The sequence below is a fragment of the Rhinolophus sinicus genome, chromosome 9 (genome assembly GCF_057876585.1).
Source record: "Rhinolophus sinicus isolate RSI-liver-muscle chromosome 9, RSI-T2T, whole genome shotgun sequence".
Lineage (NCBI taxonomy): Eukaryota > Metazoa > Chordata > Mammalia > Chiroptera > Rhinolophidae > Rhinolophus > Rhinolophus sinicus.
Window position 1 is genome coordinate 20,971,371 of NC_142509.1, and position 20,696 is coordinate 20,992,066.

The 20,696-nt window shown below is 55.1% G+C and overlaps 2 protein-coding genes across 10 annotated transcripts; one reads left to right on the plus strand and one right to left on the minus strand.

Moving 5' to 3' along the window:
• The first annotated feature begins 5,235 nt into the window (after positions 1 to 5,235).
• PLA2G3 (phospholipase A2 group III) lies at positions 5,236 to 10,772 on the plus strand. 6 transcript variants are annotated; one of them, XM_074321007.2, is made up of 7 exons: positions 5,236 to 5,871; positions 6,846 to 6,915; positions 7,234 to 7,341; positions 7,666 to 7,973; positions 8,668 to 8,797; positions 8,906 to 9,022; positions 9,650 to 10,772. In XM_074321007.2, the coding sequence occupies exons 1-7, from the start codon at positions 5,370 to 5,372 to the stop codon at positions 9,861 to 9,863; spliced, it is 1,449 nt and encodes a 482-aa protein (XP_074177108.2). In that variant the 5' UTR covers positions 5,236 to 5,369; the 3' UTR covers positions 9,864 to 10,772. The 6 variants fall into 6 exon arrangements, with proteins under 6 accessions (XP_074177108.2, XP_019609845.3, XP_074177109.2 ...); XM_019754286.3 differs by having other exon boundaries at positions 5,237 to 5,871; positions 7,234 to 7,368; XM_019754285.3 differs by having other exon boundaries at positions 5,238 to 5,871; positions 6,846 to 6,978; positions 7,234 to 7,368; positions 8,933 to 9,022.
• Positions 10,773 to 10,875: 103 nt separating this feature from the next.
• Positions 10,876 to 20,262, minus strand: INPP5J (inositol polyphosphate-5-phosphatase J). 4 transcript variants are annotated; one of them, XM_019754280.3, is made up of 13 exons: positions 20,008 to 20,262; positions 17,185 to 18,368; positions 16,701 to 16,817; positions 16,472 to 16,580; positions 16,155 to 16,271; positions 15,647 to 15,822; positions 15,117 to 15,228; positions 14,866 to 14,975; positions 14,562 to 14,745; positions 12,305 to 12,442; positions 12,064 to 12,141; positions 11,836 to 11,940; positions 10,876 to 11,639 (listed from the first exon to the last, which is right to left on the minus strand). In XM_019754280.3, the coding sequence occupies exons 1-13, from the start codon at positions 20,110 to 20,112 to the stop codon at positions 11,136 to 11,138; spliced, it is 3,039 nt and encodes a 1,012-aa protein (XP_019609839.2). In that variant the 5' UTR covers positions 20,113 to 20,262; the 3' UTR covers positions 10,876 to 11,135. The 4 variants fall into 4 exon arrangements, with proteins under 4 accessions (XP_019609839.2, XP_019609840.1, XP_074177107.1 ...); XM_019754281.3 differs by having other exon boundaries at positions 17,185 to 17,828; positions 20,008 to 20,255; XM_074321006.2 differs by having other exon boundaries at positions 15,481 to 15,822; positions 20,008 to 20,129.
• Positions 20,263 to 20,696: the final 434 nt, after the last annotated feature.

Genomic DNA, 20,696 nt, shown 5'->3' on the forward strand with positions numbered 1-20,696 from the left:
CATGCTTGTCCCCTATCCCCTCCTCTCTCTGTCTATGGCCTTGCCCTGTGCCTGGCACATAATAGACACTCAGTAAGTATTTGGTTTTGAATGAATGCAGAATGTTCTGGAGCTAGGCACTGCCCGCACTGTTCTCCTAGCACAGAGAGCCCTTCAAGTAGGGCTGGGAGGGCCAGCTTCAAGGGGCAGAGGGAGGGCACCCTCCAGGCAGTGGGGAGGAAGGCCCTGGGGTAGGGAGGCTGAGGGGGAGCTGAGAGTTTCCCTGGGGGCTGGGGAGGCCCTCCCTACACACACAAGAGCAAGTCTGAGCTGGTTTCTCTCCTGATCTGCTCTGTGACCCCCGGCAAGTCACTTCTCTTCTAGGGCCTCATTCCATCCATCTGGACAACTGGGTGAGGAGCCCTGCCTGTCTCCCCAGGGAGGCGCAGAGCTTGTGAGCAACAGATGAGGTCATGGCTGTGAAAATGTGAACAGGAAAATGTGAACAGGAAAGGTCCTGGGCCTGGGGTCAGCGTACGGAGGGGGAAAGCATACAGACAAAGGAGAGAGAAGAATTAGAACAGGAGCACGCACATGCGCGCGCGCGTACACACACACACACACACACACACACACACACACACACACACCCCCCAGAGAAAAACATGAGCAATAAAGAGGGAATGGGAGAGAGAGAGATTGAGCAAAAGAGAGAAACCAAGAGAGAAAACTGAGAGGGAGAGAAGATGAGGGAGGGAGAGAGAACAATTAAGAGAGACATGGGGAAAAAAAGAATGGGGAGAAAGCATAGGGAGATACTCATAGAGATAGAAGGGCAGAAAAAGTGAAAGGGAGGGAGAGAGGCATAGAGAGATAAAGAATGAAACAGAGGGAGGGGTGGTAAAAAAAGGTGTAAAGAGTGAAGAGTGGAAGAGAAAGATAGGAAAGACATGTAGAGAGAAAATAAGATGGTGAGCAAGAATCAGAGAGAGAAAGGTGGAGAGAGGGCAGGATGGGGGAGGTAGAAAGAAATTATGAAAATCAGAGTCAGAGAGGGGAAGAGACCAACAGACAGAGACGGGTGAGAAAGAAGCCAAAGGGTGACGAAGAGTGATGGGGACTGAGGGAGGGCGACAGGGATAAACAATCAGACAGGGAGGGAGGGCGGAAACCTTGTTCCCACAGACCCCCTACCCCTCACTCTCTACTGGCCTCCGCTGTGCACTCTGTCCCACCCCAGACAGGGGTACCCAGAGTAAAGCCTTTCCCCCACTTCTGTCTGCAGGACCCAGCCTGTCCTGTCCTGTCGTGCTGATTGGGCTCCTGTCATCCTCTGCCCTAAGGCTTCTGAGGGGCACTCTGGTGGAAGGCAGGGCTCCAGAGCCTGTCCTGTAAGTTGGCTGACTATGGAAAATGTAAGTAGGCAGATCCCAGCCTGCCTCCCTTTGGGGCTCTGACAGGAAGAGACCTCAAAGGTCAACTCCACTGTACCCCTCATTGAACAGAGAAGGAAACTGAGGCCCAGAGAGGAGCAGGGACAAACCCAAAATCACAATGCCAAACAGTGGCCTTGCAGGACTAGCTATCATGGAGGCTGTGGCCCAAAAACTTTGGGACTTGCTCTCTCCTGGGTAAACTGCTTTCTGACCGGGGATGTCCTGAGGCTTTAATGCTAGTGTTTTGGATGACGGTTACTGTACTGAGAGTCTTCCCCAACATCCCGTGAAGTGACTACTGTGATTATGCCCATCACACAGATGAGGAAATAGAGGCTCAGAGAAGTTAAGACTTCTAAGCCGAAATCACACAGTGTCAGGACCCGAGCTAGGTCTGTCTGACCTTGAACGTTGGGTTCCTGCCATGGTACCTCCCAGCCTCTCTGGGTGATAGGCAGGGAAGGGCTCTATACTATGGAAAAGGGAGGCAGAGTGGCAATGCCTACAACTGGGAAAAGGTACCAGAATGGTGGTTTCCAAACATTGAAATTCTTCTCAGAGGGATCCACCTTTGTTTAGTTATGTCCCTGCCTTTGGGAATACCAGGTCTCCCTCCCCTCCCCAGTACCACTTGCTGTACTCCACACCCTCTTACCCAACTTCTGGAGAGAAGGAGCTTGGTGGCTGGACTACCCCCATCTTTCCTCCCTTCTCTTCATTGTCCTCAGCTGTGACCTTTTGGGCCATAGGCCCCGGCTGGTTCTGAAACCACAGAGATGGCCTGTATATCCTGCAGCCCCCTTCTCCCTCCTCTACCTGGTAAACTCCCCTTCTCTTGCTCTGCCCCTGGCTTGGCCTCACTAGGGCTCATCCTCCTGGAAGAGACTTGGATAGAGATTGGGGGGGATGTTGGTGTCACTGTCCCATCTGGTCCTGACCTCCCAGCAAAGCCCCTCAAAGGGCTTTAACCCCTCCCCAACTGGGTCCTGACTATTACCTGAGGTTTCCATACCCTCACTGAGCCTTAGTTTCTTTATCTGTACTATGGGTGGAAGCATCCAGGCTTCCCCGGATGGTTGTGTTACCGGAGAGGGGGCCCTTCTCGGTGAGATGTCCGGGCTTGGCTCTCACACCAGGGGTTGAACCCAGAGGAGTCTGGGCAGAGTCTAGGCTAGCTTCCCATACCGGGTTTGGAACCCACGCCTCAGAGAGGAAAACTGGGAAACTTAGCCACTACATTACCAGAGGATGGGCCCTCCTCAGTGCAGTGTCCAGGTTCTTGCCATCTCAAGCAAAGAATTGAATGAGAAACAGAGGTAAAGTGGTGAAAAAGTTTATTAGAAGAGACAGTACACTCCAAAGAGTCTGGAGCGGGGCCCGAGCAAAAGCGAGGTTCAAAAGAGGGGCTCAAGGCTCAATGCTCAAGTGGGCAGCGACTCCTGGGAGCCTGGGGGTTTTATCTTTTTTTCTCTGGGATGGCTGTTCCCCTCCAGATGCGGGACCACTTGATTGACACCTGTAATTGATGAGTGCTATTATCTCATCCTCTTAGACTGTGCGTGTCTCTTCCCAGAGTTCAGTCTGTTATAATATTAATGAACTTCTGTGCATATATATATGTATATGTATATATATATATATACATATATATATTATAATGATGGTATAATGAGGCTAGGGTAAGAGGGAGGTTGTGGTGGCCTCTACCAGTGGTTAATGCTTAGGGTAGGTAAGCGAAAACTTTGAGAAGTCTCCAGGTGAGGCTCCCCATAGATTGTGTTGGACATGCAGGAATGCAGAGCCCCGATTACCTGTTTCTAACTACCTGCCTTGTTTTCCCTGAAAGACGTGACTCCATAAATCTCTGTGGGGAGTTGAGGGATGGGAGGTCTCTTTCTTCTGTATCTGCTTCAAGCTGAGAAGGGAGAGTAGAGATGTCCCTACCTAATGGAGATTTTACGAAACTCTCGCCCTATCTAATCTTAAATAATAAAAAGGGGGTGTCTTTTTCTTTGGTCAGGGTGCACTGGGAGCCTCGCTGAAGACCCCTGATGAGGAGGGACACATGTTAATAAATTAAAGTGCTGGCTCCAAAAATAGGACTCCAAGCCCAATTATCTTAACTTTACCCAGGGGTTAGGTATGGACTGGCCTGGAGGGGTGTTAAAACCCATTTGGTCTCTGGGATGGTGTTTATTTATCCAAGAGTTAGGTCTGGAATGGCCTGGGGGAATGTTGGGCTACAATAATTATAGCTCACAGGCTTTTAAGTAGTTAGTAAGCTGGGGTGAGAGACATTCTGTGATTTAGGCTAGGAGCAATCTTTAGGATTTAGAAACTGATTAGAAGAGTGATTAAAACCAGGGGCTAAGGAGCTAAGAAACTAGGGAAAAGGAGACTTAAAATTTCTATAGTGAGGGAACTTATTATTTTTTTTTTTTAACAGGACTTTATTGGGGAACAGTGTGTACTTCCAGGCCTTTTTTCCAAGTCAAGTTGTTGTCCTTTCAATCTTAGTTGTGGAGGGTGCCGTTCAGCTTCAAGTTGTTCTTTCAGTCTTAGTTGTGGAGGGCGCAGCTCAGCTCCAGGTCCAGTTGCTGTTTTTTCTAGTTGCAGGGGGCACAGCCCACCATCCCTTGCGGGAGTCAAATTGGCAACCTTGTGGTTGAGAGGATGCATTCCAACCAACTGAGCCATCTGGGAGCTCAGCGGCAGCTCAGCTCAAGGTGCTGTGTTCAATCTTAGTTGCAGGGGGCACTGCCCACCATCCTTTGGGGGACTTGAGGAGTTGAACCGGCAACCTTGTGGTTGAGAGCCCACTGGCCCATGTGGGAATTGAACCGGCAGCCTTCAGAGTTAGGAGCATGGAGCTCTAACCGCCTGAGCCACTGGGCGGGCCCAGAAACTTAAAATTTAATAGTGAGGGAGGCTTAAAACTTTTATAGTGAGGGAGCTCTCCCATATCAGCTGGATGCTGAATGATACAATCATTGGCTTTGGGACTTAGGAACATGTACAGGGGATAGCCCCTTCCTGATGAATAGACTGTCTCTCAGAGGACATGACGCCTGCTATGTCCCCCAGGTGGCTATAGTCCAGGGATGGAAGTGGCTGCAGATCTAGCCTCCTAGGCCACCGTTTGCTTCTCTGGGAACCATAGCATCAGCCCTGCTCCATGTTGCTCTTGAGGCCTGCTCTGATTGTTTTTCCTCCACCCACAGTCTGTCAGACCAGGAGGGTGACTGCTGAGCTAGGCCTGTGCTTGGAGTCCCAGGGAGTGGGGAGTCTGAGGTATTATCCCTTGAGTAAACCAAGAGCCTGTCTAAGAACCAGGACTTGGGGGGAGCACCATAGGTGGCCAGGGGATAGTTGCCCGCCTTCCCAGAAACCCTCCCTCTCCCAGAGGCTCCCAGGGGCCGTGGCCACAGCGCCCCAGCCCTGCCCTCACCACCCTCACCTCCCTCACCCAATCCTGGCAGAGGCATACGGCCCCTGCCAGTTTCATGGAGGGGGATGTGGCTGCCACCACTGGGGTGTACAGATGAGGACAAATTCTAGGAGCCTCTCTAAGCCTCTGATCCCTCTTCCTTTTCCAGGGAAATACAGACCCCTCCTGGCCCCCACCGCCAGGGCCCAGGGCTTTGGCTTTCACAGTCTCCATCCAGGCGAGGCTGGCCGCAGATGACTGGATGTCATGATGAGAAAGGCAGGGTGAGTGGGGGCGAGGGCTCTGGCAAGTGCATCCTCAGCCAATCAGCGGCCTGCCCAGCCGGTGGATTGAGTTACAAGCCAGAGATCGCCTCATACTCCAGTCTCTTTCCTACTCCTCCCAAAACTCCATTCATTGGTCCAGCTGCACTGGGTCTGCTGGGCACCGTTTCCGCTCACCTTCTGAGCTGCTGCCTCGTGGGGTAGGTGTCCCCAAGGTGGCTGACGGGGCTGGGCCAGGGCAGAATGAGGGTTCTGGGGGTGCTGAGCTTCCTGGGGGTGACTCTGGGGGGCTTTCCTGCCCTTCACTGGGACAGCACCTCCTGCCACTTGGCCAGGCCTGTCCCTGGCAGCCCCTTGGAGTCCCTGAGCTTCCTGGGCAACAATGCCCAGGGACTGGCCCTGTTCCATGCCCACTGGGATGGGCACGGGAGGCTGCAGGCATGTAGCCAGCGGAGTGAACCAGAGCTCATCGCAGCCTTCAGTGCCCTCTGTGCTGGTGAGATCTCCCGGGATTCCTTCATCCATACCCCTGGACCTGAGCTGCAGAGAGCCCTGGTCACCCTTCAGAGTCAGTGGGAGGCCTGCCGAGGGCCTGATGAGAGTCCAGCAGGGGCAAGGGAGAAGCGAGCAGCAGGGCAGAGTGGAGCCCTTGGCATGGGGCACAAGCGGGGGAAGAGAGGCTGGACCCTGCCTGGCACGCTGTGGTGTGGATTTGGGGACTCTGCTGGGAACTCCTCGGAACTAGGTGAGCCATTCAGGTGGGGGCTGGGGGGGGGAGTGCTGGTTTTCGCCCTGGCCTCCACTTTCCTAGGCTGTATGTCGTGGGAGGGGGACCTTGCCACTCTGAACCTTGATGTCCTTATCTGTAAAATGTGGGTTACCATAAGTCTCATCATGGGACGCTTAAATAAGGTCATACATGGGAAAGAGCCTGCTCACGCCTGGTAGTCCTCATTAATCATCCGAGGGAGGGGGCAGGCTGGGGTGGATCTGGGGTTGGCTGAGGCAAAAAGCTATTACCCAAGAGCTGGCTTTATGGGTACAGAGTGCTCACGGAGTGGATGCCAAGACCCAAAGGTCTGGGTTCAAACACCCAGTTTATCATATCCAAGCTCTCTGAACCTGTTTACCAGGACAATGAGAATGACACCTCCCTTGCTGCTGTGAGCTTGGGTGTGGGAAATGCCAGGCACTTGGAAAATGCTCAGTAAAAGGCTCTGTTGCTCAGATGGTGAAAAGCACGGATGGCTTTTTTGCACTCTCAGCACAGCAGTCTGTGCATATGCGCGGAGGGCTGGGGGAGGACTTGGCACCTGAGTTGGAGCAGGTTGACAACGCCTCATCATGTCAGAGAGAAAGGTCGCACCCTGCCTGTTTGCCATTCCATTCCATACATATTTATGACCTCAGAGTTGTATTTGCGTGAGAGCTTGAGTCTGCCTCCAGAGCTCCTCCCAGGAAGACATTTCCATGGTCAAGGACCCCTGGGCAGGCTGCCCGGCACTTGAAGTTGCCAACAGAGTCTGTGCCTGGGTGCTCTCTCTAAGCTTTAAAACTGTGAGAGTCCCACAGAGGGAGTGTGACTGGCCTAAGGCCACCCAGGGCATTTGTGTGAGGACTGGGGTGAGTACCAGGTCTCCGCTCCCAACCTCAGGTGGGCATAGCTGGTGTGTGGTGCTCAGGACCCTGCTGAGCTGGTGACCCCTCCACTCCCTGCAGGGATCTTCCAGGGCGCTGATCTCTGCTGCCGGGAACATGACCTCTGCCCACAGAACATCGCATCTTTCCAGTACGACTATGGCATGCGAAACTACCGATTCCACACCATTTCCCACTGTGACTGTGATGCCAGGTTGGCAGTAGGCAGCGGGGTTGCAGGTGCAGGGGTGGGACAGAGCCATCCAGTTTCTTGGTGCAGAGACTGAGCTTCCAAAGAATCCTAAAGAATCAGCCAGCTTGGAGCCCACTGGGCAGGTGGGAAAGCTGAAGCCTGAGAGGAGAAGGGACATTTAGACCCCAAGCCACCTGGCTGTAGTGATTGGGTGGGCTTGGGGAGGACCAGATGGCCCTCTGTGGTCCAAGGACCTGAGTCCTGGGTCTGGGGCAGGTTCCAGCAATGCCTGCAGAACCAGCGGGACTCCATCTCCGACCTTGTGGGTGTGGCCTTCTTCAACGTGCTGGAGATCCCCTGCTTTGTGCTGGAGGAACAAGAGGCGTGTGTGTCGTGGTACTGGTGGGGCGGGTATGTAGCTGCCCTCTTGGGGCCCTTTCCCTGTCAGAGGGGGAGCCCAGGCTCCAAGCCCAGAGAGGGAGACTTATCTGTATGTCTGTCCTCCAGGGAATGAAACCCCACCTTTCCTGTCCTCTTCTCTCCTGTGGGGCACCCAGGATGCAGAACCTTCACAGGTGCCCCACAGCCCAGCGGGATGAAGGATAGGACTGACATAGCCTTGGTCGCCATGGAGATGAACCCAGGGGAGGAAGGCTTCTGGGTGGGGGGATTTGGGGTTACCAGTTGCCACCAATTGCCACCTCCCAGGTGTAGAACATACGGCTTCATACCCCTCGCCCGCCTCCAGCCTAAGACCTTCTACAATGCCTCCTGGAGCTTCGGGGCCACCCCGCTGACATCCAGCCCCTGGAGCCCAGCTTCTAGCAAGCTGAGACAGAAACAGCACCCCCAGAAGTGGCCACCACAGATGAAAGGGTCCCAGCACCCCAGAAAATCCAAAGTCACAGCCCTCCAGGCCCCCGTGACCTCCTCCAGGCCTGATATGGCCCCCACAGCCCAGCTGGAGGTCACTGTTACAGGCCTCCAGGGGCCATGGGGTGACCTAAAACCTCAAGGTGAGTTAAGAACCTAACTTTGGGGGTTCCTGATGTGAGGAGATTTCTCTGTCTCTCTGCATATGGTGGGTGGGGGTCCTGTGTTGTTTCCTTTCCAACTCCAAACTCCTCCCAGGGTCTTCCAACCTCTCCCATCAGATTATGTTGCAGCCAGAGGGGTTTTTGTAAACCCCAAACTTGACCATGTCACTCCCCTCAGAACCCCCACCATAGCTCCTCTTACCTCAGCTGATGATGTCCCAACACCCAGGGGTCCTCAGGCACTGGTCCCACAAACTCTACTCCCCAGTTGAAACTCCAGTTTCATAAACTTCATTGGTTCCTCAAAAGCAACTTGCTCTCTCCCACCTCTGGGCCTTTGCACATGCTGTTCCTTCTGTTTGGAGCACTCTCCCCTCTTCTTCCTCTCTCCCAGGTCCAGCTTAGCAGCCTCTGTCTCCAGGAAGCCTTTCCTGACCACCCTCAGCACTCTGGACCTCCACTACTGTAGCACTGCTGTGTGTTTCTGTGTGTGTGTGTGTGTGTGTGTGTGTCGTGTGTGGCACTCTGAAGGAACAAAGGCATGATGAGATGGAAGGAGTTTCTATGTGTGTGTGACGGAGCACACGTGCTACTGTTTCTTCTGGAGGGCAGTGGGCATCAGTGGGGCCTCCCTGGGGGACTGGGCTCCCCTCACCACTACACCCGCCCCCAGGAGCCCACCAGGCCTGCCACAGCTTCCACCACCTAGACCAGTGTGAGCACAAGATTGAGTCCCAGGAGACCAAATTCCAGCTGCTCAATAGTGCCCGACAGCCCCTCTTCCACTGCAACTGCACGCGTCGGTGAGACCTGCTTGGAGCCTTGGGGGTGGGCTGCTTGCTACCAGGCACTAAAAAGGGGCACCTGGTTGGCGAGGCCTTGTCCCAGCCTAAGCCTGCCTCTGCCCTCAGACTGGCACACTTCTTGAAACTCCACAGCCCACCTGTGGGCGCCAACATGCTTTGGGAGCTGCTGGGTACGAACTGCTTCAAGCTGGCCCCTTCACTGGACTGTGCTGAGCCCCAAGGGTAAGTGATGGCAGAGCCAGAAGGATTGGAGGATTTTCCCAAGGGGTGGGCTATCTATACCACACCCCCTCCTTTGTGGGCCTGGGCTGAGCGGATGGGGGCAGGGATCAGGGACCTCTGAGCTTCATTGTCATCTCCCTACCCCCTGGTGCCCTGGGTTTAGTTGGCCCATGTGAGTTGCATCTTGACTCTGTCATTTACGTCCTATGTGACCTCGCAAGTTGAGTCATCTCTCTATGCCTCTATTTCCTTACCTGTAAACTGGTTGTAAAAGCCAAGGAAATGGCATGTGTGACACACACAGCTCAAGGCCTGTGGGCATGTAGTAAAATGCTTGCTTACCTCACAATCTCATTTCAATTTTGATTGTCAAAGCCAGCCCCTTGTTACTTTTCCTATTTCACAGGCGAGGAAACAGGCCCAGACTGCCCCATTTCTGTAGGCAGCCAGCCAGTGGCAGAATCTGGGCCTCTGGGTGTCAGCCCATTTTTATTCTGTCTCCTCCTAGGTGTAACCACCCTTCCCTGGCCCCAGCCCTGCTCCTTTCTGGGCCTCCATCCCCCTGTCTGCAGAGTAGGGTGGGATCCTTGGCAGCCATGACCACCTGCCCCACTTCTCTCCCCACAGCTGTCCCAGGGGCCCTAGGGCTATCAAGGTGCCAGCTAAGCACTTGCAGCGACTTCAGCAGAGGAGACTCCAGCTCTGGGGTACAGGCACAGATGAGGAGAAGGCATGGCTTTCAGAGCACCCAAGGACCCCCACGTCATTCTACGACTGGTGCCTGCAGCTGACCCAGGCAGCCCAAGGACCCAAAGAGCAGCAGAAATCCTGGAACCAGTGACCTCAGTTCCAGCTTTTCTGGATACCAGACGGGACTTTGCCCCTGGCTTTGCTAGGCCCTGGGGTCTCCGTCTCTTTTCCTTGTGTTAGACTGAAGCTTTTGTGAATAGCCAGGAGGCTGGATTGGGGCAAGGAGGACCAAGGTCCAATGCTAGACGTTTCCTGCTGTGCTGGGTGATCTTGGGCTGGTGACGTGCCCCTCTGTGCTTAGATGTGGTGTTTAGGAGGCTCACTCTCATGCCCTGGGCTTGGACCTTACCAGGGAACTTCACTTCAGATGGGAACGGGGAAGGGGTAATTGATTGCAGCAGCCCCCGGAGGTATCAGGAGGTGCATGTAAATCCATGTTGCAAAGTGAATACATGTCTCAAGGTCCTCCCCAAGAGAGCCTGAGCACCTGCCTGCAGAGACCTGGGGCAGCAGGTAGGGAATGAGGGCTGCCACAAAAGTGCCTATGTCTGAATCCAGGCCGGGGGACAATAGAGAGGGACTTCCCAACTCTTTTCCTCCCCAGGAGATACCTTCTCTTAACAGCTGCTATGACCTTCCTGGCCCAGCCCTGGGCTACTTTCTGCCCTAAACCTAAATGCACATCTTCCCTGTACCCTTGAGCAAGAGACATTACTCCCCAACTCTGGCCCTTTGTTTCCTCCTTAAAAAAGGGGAGTGTAAATAGCACCTACCTCATGGGGTTGTTGAGGATTAAGTGAACCAATGCATGCACAATGCTTCGGACCTAGTAAGTATTCCCTCCCTCCATCACATAGCCAAACAACTCAGGTGTCTGATTTTGAGAGGCTCACACTACTCTGGGGGCCTTAGTTTGCTTACCTGTGAAATGGGGCTAAGAACCACACTGAACTCAGCACCACAATTCAGTGTGTGCAAATTAAAGGAGATATATAATGTATATAGCTGGTGCCTGGTAATTGTCAGGTCTGTTGTACCGTCCTTTAGTCCCCTTTTCTGACTACCCCCACCCCCAGACTGCTAACAAGTTAAGGAGTCGGGAGTGAGGCTTGAGAATTTAATTTCTAGTTGATTACCTCCAGGATTGTTTCTCCCCATCCCAGATAGGAGCTAGATAGAGCTTTGCTGATTGTCACAGTTGAGATGCCAGGACCGAGTTTGGGGGGCCCAAGTTGGCCACCCGTGGCCAGAACAGAGTGGCAGGTGCGGATAAAGCTGGAGCAGCAACAGAAGGGAGGCAGGCAGGTTTGCAGAAGATTGGGGCAGAGTTAGAGCCACCTGGGCCCACCTTCCCACCTCACTTTCAGGGACCTAGGCCCCCTTCCTCCAGCTTCTGTTGGCCGTGGGGGCTGGGAGACAGGCTGTCAGTGGTTGGACCGTCTTGATCAGGTCCCCAGGAGCTGCCACCTCCAGGATCTACGGTCTCCAGGCGCAAGGAAGGTAGCAAGCCCAGGCTTTGAGGCACAGATGGTTGGAAGGCCCAGGAGCCAGGCAGCCCAGAGGTCCCCTCACTACTGCTCTGGCTGCCGCCATCATTGCACCTGCTGGGGGCCACGTGGGCCAGGCTGCGGCTCTGGGGTGAGGGGCTGCGGCTGGTGCCTCGGCGTTCACGAGAGGTGGGCCGCAGGGCGAGGCCTGGGAAGCGGGCCAGGCCCGGACTGCGGCTACGATGCCGCTTGGACTTGCCAGGGCTGGGGCTGCGGGACTTGGGTGCGAGCAGCTCCAGGGTGCTGTCATCCTCGTCCTCCGAGCTGGCACCTGTACTGTCTGTGCTGCTACTGGCCGACTCCGAGGTAGGCAGCGAGATCTGCGGGGAAGGTTGTCATTGGAGTGCTCCGTTCCCCAGCTGGCCACTGGGGCCTCTTGGAACCACTCCAGCACTCCTCCTTGGCAGACCCAGGGAGGTCAGGCTACTTGCAGGAGGTTACAGAGCAGAATGTAGAGACTGTGACATTTGAATAGGATCTTTTGGCACCCCTGACCCTGCAGTCTGGTCTACTCACCTGGAAGGGCTCAGTGACTCCGATCAGGATACTATGGGTGTGGCTGTAATAGCCCAGGATGAAGTCTCCATGGCCCTTGGGCAGTGATTCCTCACTGAATGTCACCTGGTGGGCCCAGGGGTATAGGCTCAGGTTGGGTTCAAGGAGGCAGCCACAGAATCCCCCAAGCTGAGTCCTGAGCCCCCAAGGGCAACGGGGACTTTCTCCCTTCCACCCCTCTTTGAGTACCTGGTAGATGTTCCTGTCCACATCCTCGTGTTTGGCCCAGACATAAGCCACATAGTCCTTGCAGTGACGGAAACCCACCTGGGGTGAGAAGAATTAGGTCTGTGACCCCTATGGCCTGACCTCAGCAGCTTTCCGGTGTGGCATTGAATTCTGGAGAAGCCCATGGTCCCACCTGGGTACCGGGCTGTTCCTCCGGGCCCTTCCTTCCCCAAGTCGCTGACCATCCCCCCCCCTTTCTTACCCGGTACAAGCCGATCCAGTCCCAGGAGCTACGGGCGAACACCATTTCCATGCGGTATCTCACCACAGCCTGCTCTGGCCGCACCCACTCATCTGCCACCTCCAGCCGCACCAGTGGCACATCGTCCCTGAAGGCAAACTGCCCAGGAGCAAGGGGACAACATCAGGGGAAACCCTCTAGTATTTCATGCACCTAGAGCCCTTGGGCCTGAGTCAGCACAAATAGGCTGAGATAAGGGCCTTTGCAGTCACTGCAGAGACCGGGAAACTGAGGCAGAACAGGTCTAGGATAAATGCCAGGCTTCTTACCTTTTTGCCCAGGGCTCTTTCTGCCCATAGCCTCCTTAGGGAGTGAGAACATAGCTTTGAAGCAAGTAGACCATGGGTTTGGCCCTGGCTCTGCCATTGACTGGCTAAGTGACCCTTGGGTGAGTTTCTCAACTTCTCTGAATGCCAGGTCTTCTGTCTGTAAACTTCCATGATCTTATTTAACTCTTGGGGTTGTCCGGCAGATTCAATGAAATACCATTTGTAAAGCATCCCATAAACTTCCCAGTACACAGTAGGTGCTCAATAAATGATTTGCCTATATGCTAGCAAGGGAAACATGATGTACTGGATATTCTAGAGCAAGCGGAACATCTCTGAGTGGGCAAGAAGAGCCCTGAGTAGAAGGTTAGAGATCTCAGTTCATTTCTAGGCTGCTACTAACTTGCTGTGTGACCTCAGGTAAGCCCTTAACCAATCTAAGACTCAGTTTCCCCACCTGTATTAAGGAGTGACTATGAACTTGTCATCAGTCTGTGAAGACAAATTATAACCATGGATACCCTCCTCCCACGGTCACCTACGTGAGTGTATTGCTGGGGTGACAGGTGACCAGGGTGTTGGCTCCACCTCTGTCCCTCAGAGGACTCAGGTGATGCCAGCCTCAGGCTTTTGTCTTCTCCCTATTTATCTGGTCTCAGGTTTCCCTCCCTCAGCTTCTGGGCCAAGCAGCTCCAGAAAAGCCAGCACATCTTCTCCCAGCCCCTGGGTTCCTAGCAACGGGTCTGGCCAAGATGGGCTCTTGGAAATGCCCTCCAGGGCCTTGCAGTGTCAAAAGTCCTGCTGAGCCCCATTCTGATTGTGTTGCTTTGGGTAAGAGACTTGAGATTTCTGAGCCTCAGTTTCCCTCACCAGTAAAACTGGGAGAATTTGGACATCTCAGGGCCTACTAAGGCATTCAAAGGGATGACATATGTAAAGTACCGCACACCGGGTGTGGCAATTAGTAGGTGCTCAACAGGTAACATTTTATAAGGGACAGAGTCCTGGATGAAGAGGGAACGGTCAGGGCAGGGTGCCCAAAGGGAGTAGTTCTCAAGGTGAGGGTTAAACCTCATGCCCAAGCCTTTTACCAAAGGTCACGGGAGGCCAGACATAGGCAGATTTCCTTTTCCGGCTGAAGATATTGGCCAATGTCCCAATGACTGACCACATGACAAACTCCCCAAGGAAAACATTCTCTGGTCTGCTGGGCTCCCTCTTATCAAGAGAATTGGAGAGCCCAGAGTTGGGTTTCAGGGCTAGAAAGATGGACTCCACCCCGCTTTGTTGCTGAGCCTGTGTATGACTTGGGGGCACATACCTGCTCCACTAGGGGCCTCAGTTTCTCCATAGAAAAAGAGTTGGACTTAGTTTCTCAGGTCCAGTTTTGACATTCTGACATTCTTGCATCCCCCCTTTTTTGAGGCAGCTAGGGATCTCAATCCTACAAACGGTGCTAAATTATAGTAACTATTTAGAGTTTAGCTTTGTATTTTTTATATCTCCACTTCCCCTCCCCATTACTACCTTGCTCTTATAGTACCTGTCATCTGGTAAGATGGTAAATAAATAGTGAATGAATATGAATGAGTGCTGCATGGGGTAAACATTTTGAGTTTGCTGATCTTATTATGTATGTGAATTTTAACATAAGTTGCCCTAAATTTTTCTTGGAAGAAGGCAGTTAGAGATCAGTGGAAAAGGCATGGGCTCTGATATCAGACTAACCTGGGTTCAATTCCTAATCTTCCCTTTAGAGGCTGTGTGACCCTGGGCAAGTGATGCTGTGTCTCTGAGCCTCAGTTTCCTCTTCTGGAAATGGAGATCATAACCCACTCCCACTCTGCCATAACAAATGGGTGCTGCTGAGGGCAGATGCAAGGGGTGGGCTGTGGAATAATGAACCGGGCTTGGGGATGTCACGAGGGGAGGATGAAGCCAGGACTCACATGTAGGACGAACTGGGCAGCCACAGGCTTGTGGTCACTGACTGTGTACTCCATGTGGCTGCGGTAGCTGTGCTGGGTCACCTGGAGCCGGTGGCTCTCCTGTCCTGAGGGGCTGCAGCCTCCACCTGGAGCCTTGACCTTCCACAAGATCCGGTCTGTCCAGGCTGGCTTCCGCTTCTTGGCACTGCAGTGGGCAGGCATAGCCCAAGCGAGTCAAGGCACAATCCCCAGACTTACCTTTTGTCCCTCTTCCCTGTCTCCCTTATCCAGAAGACCTCAGCCCACATCCCAGTGCTGAACTCACCTAGTATCATATTTGTTAGTACCCACGTCAAACTTGAAAGTGGGTGCAAAGTTGAGGGGCCCCTCCTGGAAGCCCTTCAGGATGGGCCAGGTGTTCTTGGCCATGTTGAGCTGTGAGGGTCCAAAAGGGCAGAATTGGACAACAGCTTGGGCAGGGCAGGTGAAAACAAGGACCATAGCCTAGGATACAGATGTCCTGAGGCACGCTTTGTGTGCTTGGGGGTTTGGGGAGTGTAGGCTGGGATTCTGCACCTGGTCCTTCTCCCAGAGCTGGTGGAGCTTGTCATTGTCAATGGCAAACTTGACGAAGTGGAGGTCGTAGCTCTCGATGCGGAAGTTTAGGTCCCCGAACCAGAACACGATGCTGTTCGAGGATGAAGGTCGGCAGGGTCCATGGGGTGGAACAGCCCAACCCTGATCCTTCTCCACCCCCACCCAGCCCGACAACACTGGATGTCCCTAGCGATGATGCAGTGGGTGGCGACAGAGCCCCAGCCGGTCAAGGAGCAGCAGTGAAGTGTGAGCGGATTTAGAGGAAAGTTAGGTTCAGACCCTCAGTAAGGCCCTGCCCCTCACCTAAGCTCCACCCTGCAGGCTCCGCCCTCATCAAACTTACCCAGCATTGTGTTCCCAGATGTAGTTTGGCCCTGCCTCTCTCCGCAAGGTCCACCCAGGCGGGTACTCAGGTTCCTTCTCGCAAGTTGGCAGACACTCGCCTCTGAGGCCCACCCCTCCTTCACTAGCCCCGCCCAAGCTCCACGTGGCCCCGCCCTGGTCCGTACTCGTGATCCAGGATCCCTTGTGCCCCGGGCCCCTGGAACTGTTGGAGGTTGAGGATGGTTTGGAAGTTGTCCTTGCGCTGCTCCGCCTTGTCCATGTGCGCCGGCAGGTGGCAGTTCAGGAAGCAGAGCATGTGCCCGAAGGCCGCCAGTCGCACACTCACTCCACCCTTGTTGCCCTTGGGAGGGAAGATTGGGCGGGTTATGGGCGGGGCCCAGGCCAGGAGGTGCGGTATGGGGCAGGGTGTACGGAGGGGTGGGGCCAGCCAGCCCACGAAGGTGGCTTGGAGAGGAGCGTGTTCTAAGGAAAGGGACACAGCACTAAACTCCGCCAGGACGGAAGGGGGCGGGGTCTAGAAAACGGAATGGGGTGGTGGGTGGGGTTGGGGAGAGGCAGGCCTCAGAATAAGGGGAGGAGCATGGCGAGGGGACCTTGCGGGTGCTGGGCATCTGTGGACTAATCTATGGCCCCCTTTGGGCTCTGTCCCCTTCCTGCCACTCCCGCGCTCACCCAATAGCCACCTAGGCCAGTGCGCGTGCAATCGGTCTGTACGTCCCGCAGGAAGGGCAGATGGTAGTACTTGGCGAACAGCAGCAGGATGACGCCCTGCATCCGCACAGTACTCACCTGCGGCGGGAGGCGACCCGGCTGAGGGGCGGGACCCAACCCCAGCTTCCCGGCCTTCGCCTTTTCCAGCTCTTACGGGCCGCTCCTCCATCCTCCCGTTACAAACCCGGCAACAGAGGCCGAGCGGACCCCACAAGGAGTTATGTCAGATCTAGGAATCCAGGGGTCTCCACCCGTCCGAGGGCTGACGGAGGCGTTACCAGCACGAAGTTGAAAGGTGCCAGCGCTTCCATGAAGAGCTCGCTCCACTGGTCTGTGAAGAACGCGTCCTTGAGCCTCTTGTTGATCATGGAGTTCACTTCCTGCAACCTGGGGGGGTGGGATGAGGCTGCCAGGGGTTGGAGGGCGCCCTAGAAGCCCCTCCCATGGGCAAGGGTTTGGAAGGCAGGAGAGGCTGGGGAGGGGGGTCCACGCCCCCTGCCCCCTCACCCTATGGCGATCATGTCTGCCCTGTCACTGTCATCGCCGCCACTGCCCAGGTGGAGGAGGGACGTGACGTCGTCAGGGGGCATGGCGGTGCCCACATTCCACGTGACCACAGTGATCCTGGGGGTGCCATATCGGAGGGGTTACTGCTGGGCACCATTTCCTTATCCTCAGTCTCCCTCCCACGGGGCTCTTTCTAGGGAAATAAACTGAGGCAGGAGTGGGCGTAAGCCTTCAGAAGGACCCACAGTGGGCTCAGTATCACTCCTACCAGACTCCCAGGGGAGATCAATTGAGGCAGGAGTGGACACGTCCCTTAGGAGGGGATGCTTACTTCTGAGGGTCCCAACAACCCCAAGGGCCCAACACCACCAAGGACTCTTCCTTAGAGAGGTAAACTTGAGCAGGGTAGGGCAAGACACTTAGAAGGATGGCTAGTCTCAGCGATGAAGCCCCAACAATCTTGCTTGGGAGAGTGCCCCCTCACCAGAAGCCAGGGTCGCTCTTGAAGGTAGGCTGAGCTGACCAAGAGGAGGATGACGACGAGGTCGATGTAGAAGGAGAGGTGGTGACTGGGGCTGGGATTTCTTGGGGCTGAAGGCTGGGGCTTAGGCACCCACCAGGCCCTGCACCCTGGGTGCCAGGCTTGGGGAAGGCCATCTCAGGGGCTGGGGGCATACAGGGGGAGCGGTTGGGGGAACGGTTAGGGGAGCGGCTGGGGGAGCGGCTAGGAGACCGGGGTGGCTTAGGCAGAGGTGGGGGCATGGTCTGGGCTGAGGGGGCTCCTGGCCTAAAAGTGGGGGACAGAAGTCCTGGGGAGCGGATGCCAGGCTCTGGAGGTCCTTGGCTCACATCCAGGGGCAGGGTCTGGGGTGGACGGGGCACAACAGGATTCTCAGGGCTGCTTCGGGGGACCTCAGGCCGGGCTCTGAAGGAAGGGGAGATCCAGGGGTCTGGTGGAGTTTGGATCAAGGATGGGGAGCCCGCAGGACTGGATGCCTGAGCTGGAGGCTGGAGATGCCCTTCAGAAGTGGGGAGAGGTCTAGGGACTAGGGCATCCCTCAGTTTAGCTGGTGTTCGTCCCACAGAAGCCGGGGCTGATGTCATGGATGCTGGAGCCAGGGTCTGTTCCTGAGAGGACAACAGAACTGGACTGGGCACTGGAGAAGAGTTGGTAGGGGGCTGTGGGGACTGCTCCTCAGATGTCAGGGCCAGGCTCAGACCTGAAGTGGCCAGTGCTGGCTTGGGTCCCATGGAGGCAGGTGGCACCTGCTTCTGGTCTCTGGAGATTGGAGCCAGCCTGGGCCCCAGGGTAGCTGTGGGCGGCCTTGGCCTGACTGAGGCAGACATCACCAGCTGCTCCAGGGATGTTGGAGCCAGGACTGAGCCTGAAGTTGCTGGAGGAGGCTTCGGCCCAGCAGAGGCAGACATCACCAACTGGCCCACAGATGTTGGAGCCAGGCTGGAGCTGCGACTGGCAGGAGTTGTTTTCTGCCCTCCAGAGATGGACAGTGGAGCCAGGATGGATTGAGAAGACGCCAGGGCCAGCCTTGGCCCCTCTGAGGAAGGTGGCAGAGTGGCTCGTGGCCCCATAGGTGCCAGAGCCAGCCTTGGTTCCAAGGGTACTGGGGTTGCATTCTCCTTGGCTGGGAGCTGAAAACTTGAGTCCACCTTGTAGAGGACAAATTAAAGACACAGGGTAACCCTAACCAGAGGCTTGGGCCTCAACTTCTGTGTAGACACCAGCAGACTCCATCTAGCTAAGAAAGGTACATCTATCCAAGGAAGTTCTTCCTAATTTCTCTTCTCAATCACTCCTGTGCAAATCAGCTTCTCTTTTAGAGGAAACAGGACACAGAACCTATCCCCTCCCTCAAGTCTGACATCTTTTTCAGAGGTGGGGAAATTAAGATCCCGAATCAAATGAGGCAGAGTGTGAACCTGAACCTTCCTGGCTGGCATCTACTTCCTGGCCAGCCTGGAGTATTGGGTGTTTGGAGCCAGCTTCCCTGGGCAAGCTTCCTGCAGTCCCCGCTGCTCCCCTGGTCAAGAGCCACTGACCTGACACTCCACATGTGCCCACTCTGGCCGCCTTATCCAGCCTGTTCAATACACCTCCCTTCCTCCACAGTTCCCAGGAACCCTCAGGTTTCCTCCACCAAACATTCCAGACCTTGGTCACAGCCCTCTCTGTCCTCCTCACCCATTCCTAGAGCTCCATGCAGGAGCAAGAGCCTGGGGCTAAGAATTCCAATTCCAGCTCTGCATGACCTTCGGCAAGCACCCCTCTACCCAGGGCCTCAATTTTCCTGTCTGTAAAACAAAGGAACTTGGTGAAGAGTCCCTGGCCACACCTGGTTCCTGGGAAAACTCAACCTCATATTTTTGGCATTTATGAGCCCAACATTTGCTAGGATTCCATCTGAATCCTGTGGAATGGTCCATCCTCACCAAGTGTGATTCTAACGTTCAGAGCAAGTCCAGGATTCTGTTGATTCTGGCATCACACCTCTCTGTGCCCAGTTTGTACCCTCTTACCCTCTTCACCCTCTCCCCAACATGTGAGGGCAGGTCAGCAGGTATGCTCTTGTTGTCCAGCAGGTAGAGCGAAGTCATGGGGCACTGTAGGGACCTCCTCTCCCTTCCCCATCTGTCCCGTTTCTGATGCCCCCGTCTCCAGAAAACAAGATAAAGTGTCCTTTCCCAGGGAGGGCAAAAGAAGGTTTATACTCACTCTGGGATAGTCCCATCCCTGTCTCCAGAGATGCAGTCTGTCTGCATCCTGTGTCCTTCTCGGTTCAGAGAACCTGAAACTCTGCCTCCATCTCCCTCCCCAAACTCAGGTCGTTAAGGTTACATTTTGGGTATTCTCCTTGGCTCCAAGTGTCCCACTCTGCATTCCCCTCCATCACCAACTACCACACGGCCTCCAGCACTAACTTAGACATCCCAGATGTCACAATTTTAGTCTTCAGAGACAAGCCTCCTCATTTTACATTGGCTCAGAGAGGACAAGCAACTTGTCCAAGGTCACACAGCAAAGCTGGAGCACAGTTGGGTCCCCTAACACCCAGTCCAGTGCTCTCCTGGGGGCTCCTGGAGATAGCTAACTCCGTTTCTCTCTGGGTATTCCATCACTGCTCCTCAAGCCCCAGGGTGCCCTGTTCACCCAGCCCTGCTCGATGTCCCACTCTGCATTCCCCTCCATCACCAGAAGAGAGTACCAGCCCCTCAACCAGGGGCACCAGGGTGCCTGCAGTGTGTGGGACCAAAGGTCAGGAATGGGGAGGCTGGGTTTTAGGGCTCTTACCTTGATGGGTGCTCCAGTTTGGGAAACCCCATGGGGCATGGGTAGGGGGCCCAGGCCAGCCTGGGTCCCTGGCCTCCTGCTGCCACTGCTGCTGTGGCCCTCCATGTCTGCAGCCCTCGGCAGCCAGGGCTCCCTCAGGCTCTGGCTCCAGCTCCTCCGCTCCTGGGGACCAGTGATGTCATCAGCCGTTTCAACCTGCTGAGAATTTAAAGGCACAGGCACCCACTTCCCAAACTAGAGGTGGGCAGGGCAAGGTGGCCTACACCCTGGAAACTCTTCAAGCTGGCTGCTGAGGCTGGAATGGCCATGGGGGTGTGGGGAAGTGTGTCCATTGGCTTGGCTTGGATCCTAACTGGCAGCATGGAGGAAGCCGTCTGTCTGCAAACTCCCCTCCCCCTCCCCCCTCTGGCTGGCCCTTGCTCAAGGGAGGGGCATTGACACACCTGAGGGTAAGGTAGAGACAAGTAGCTGGGAGGTCAATACTCTCTTTATGGCCTCAGGAACACCTGAGTCCCTGCCCTGATCCTGTGACCTTCCTGATGCCCTGCCAGCTAAGGACCTGCCTTGGCCCCCACCCTTGCCCCATTTTCAGGTCTTAGTGCCCGCCCCCTGCCTGGCTCTATCCTTCCCAAACCGAAGCCAGACACTCAGGCTCCAGCCACTGGAGTCCTTTCCCATCTCAGCCTCAG

Coding starts and splice junctions, on each gene's coding strand:
- PLA2G3 (XM_019754283.3), top strand. CDS start 5,370: ATGAGGGTTCTGGGGGTGCTGAGCTTCCTGGGGGTGACTCTGGGGGGC. Junction 7,369..7,665: donor TCGTGGTACTGGTGGGGCGG/GTATGTAGCTGC, acceptor GCCACCTCCCAG/GTGTAGAACATACGGCTTCA. Junction 9,023..9,649: donor GACTGTGCTGAGCCCCAAGG/GTAAGTGATGGC, acceptor CTCTCCCCACAG/CTGTCCCAGGGGCCCTAGGG.
- INPP5J (XM_019754280.3), bottom strand. CDS start 20,112: ATGGAGGGCCACAGCAGCAGTGGCAGCAGGAGGCCAGGGACCCAGGCT. Junction 16,272..16,471: donor CACCTTTCAACTTCGTGCTG/GTAACGCCTCCG, acceptor CTCCCGCCGCAG/GTGAGTACTGTGCGGATGCA. Junction 12,142..12,304: donor ACTGGATCGGCTTGTACCGG/GTAAGAAAGGGG, acceptor TTCTCACCCCAG/GTGGGTTTCCGTCACTGCAA.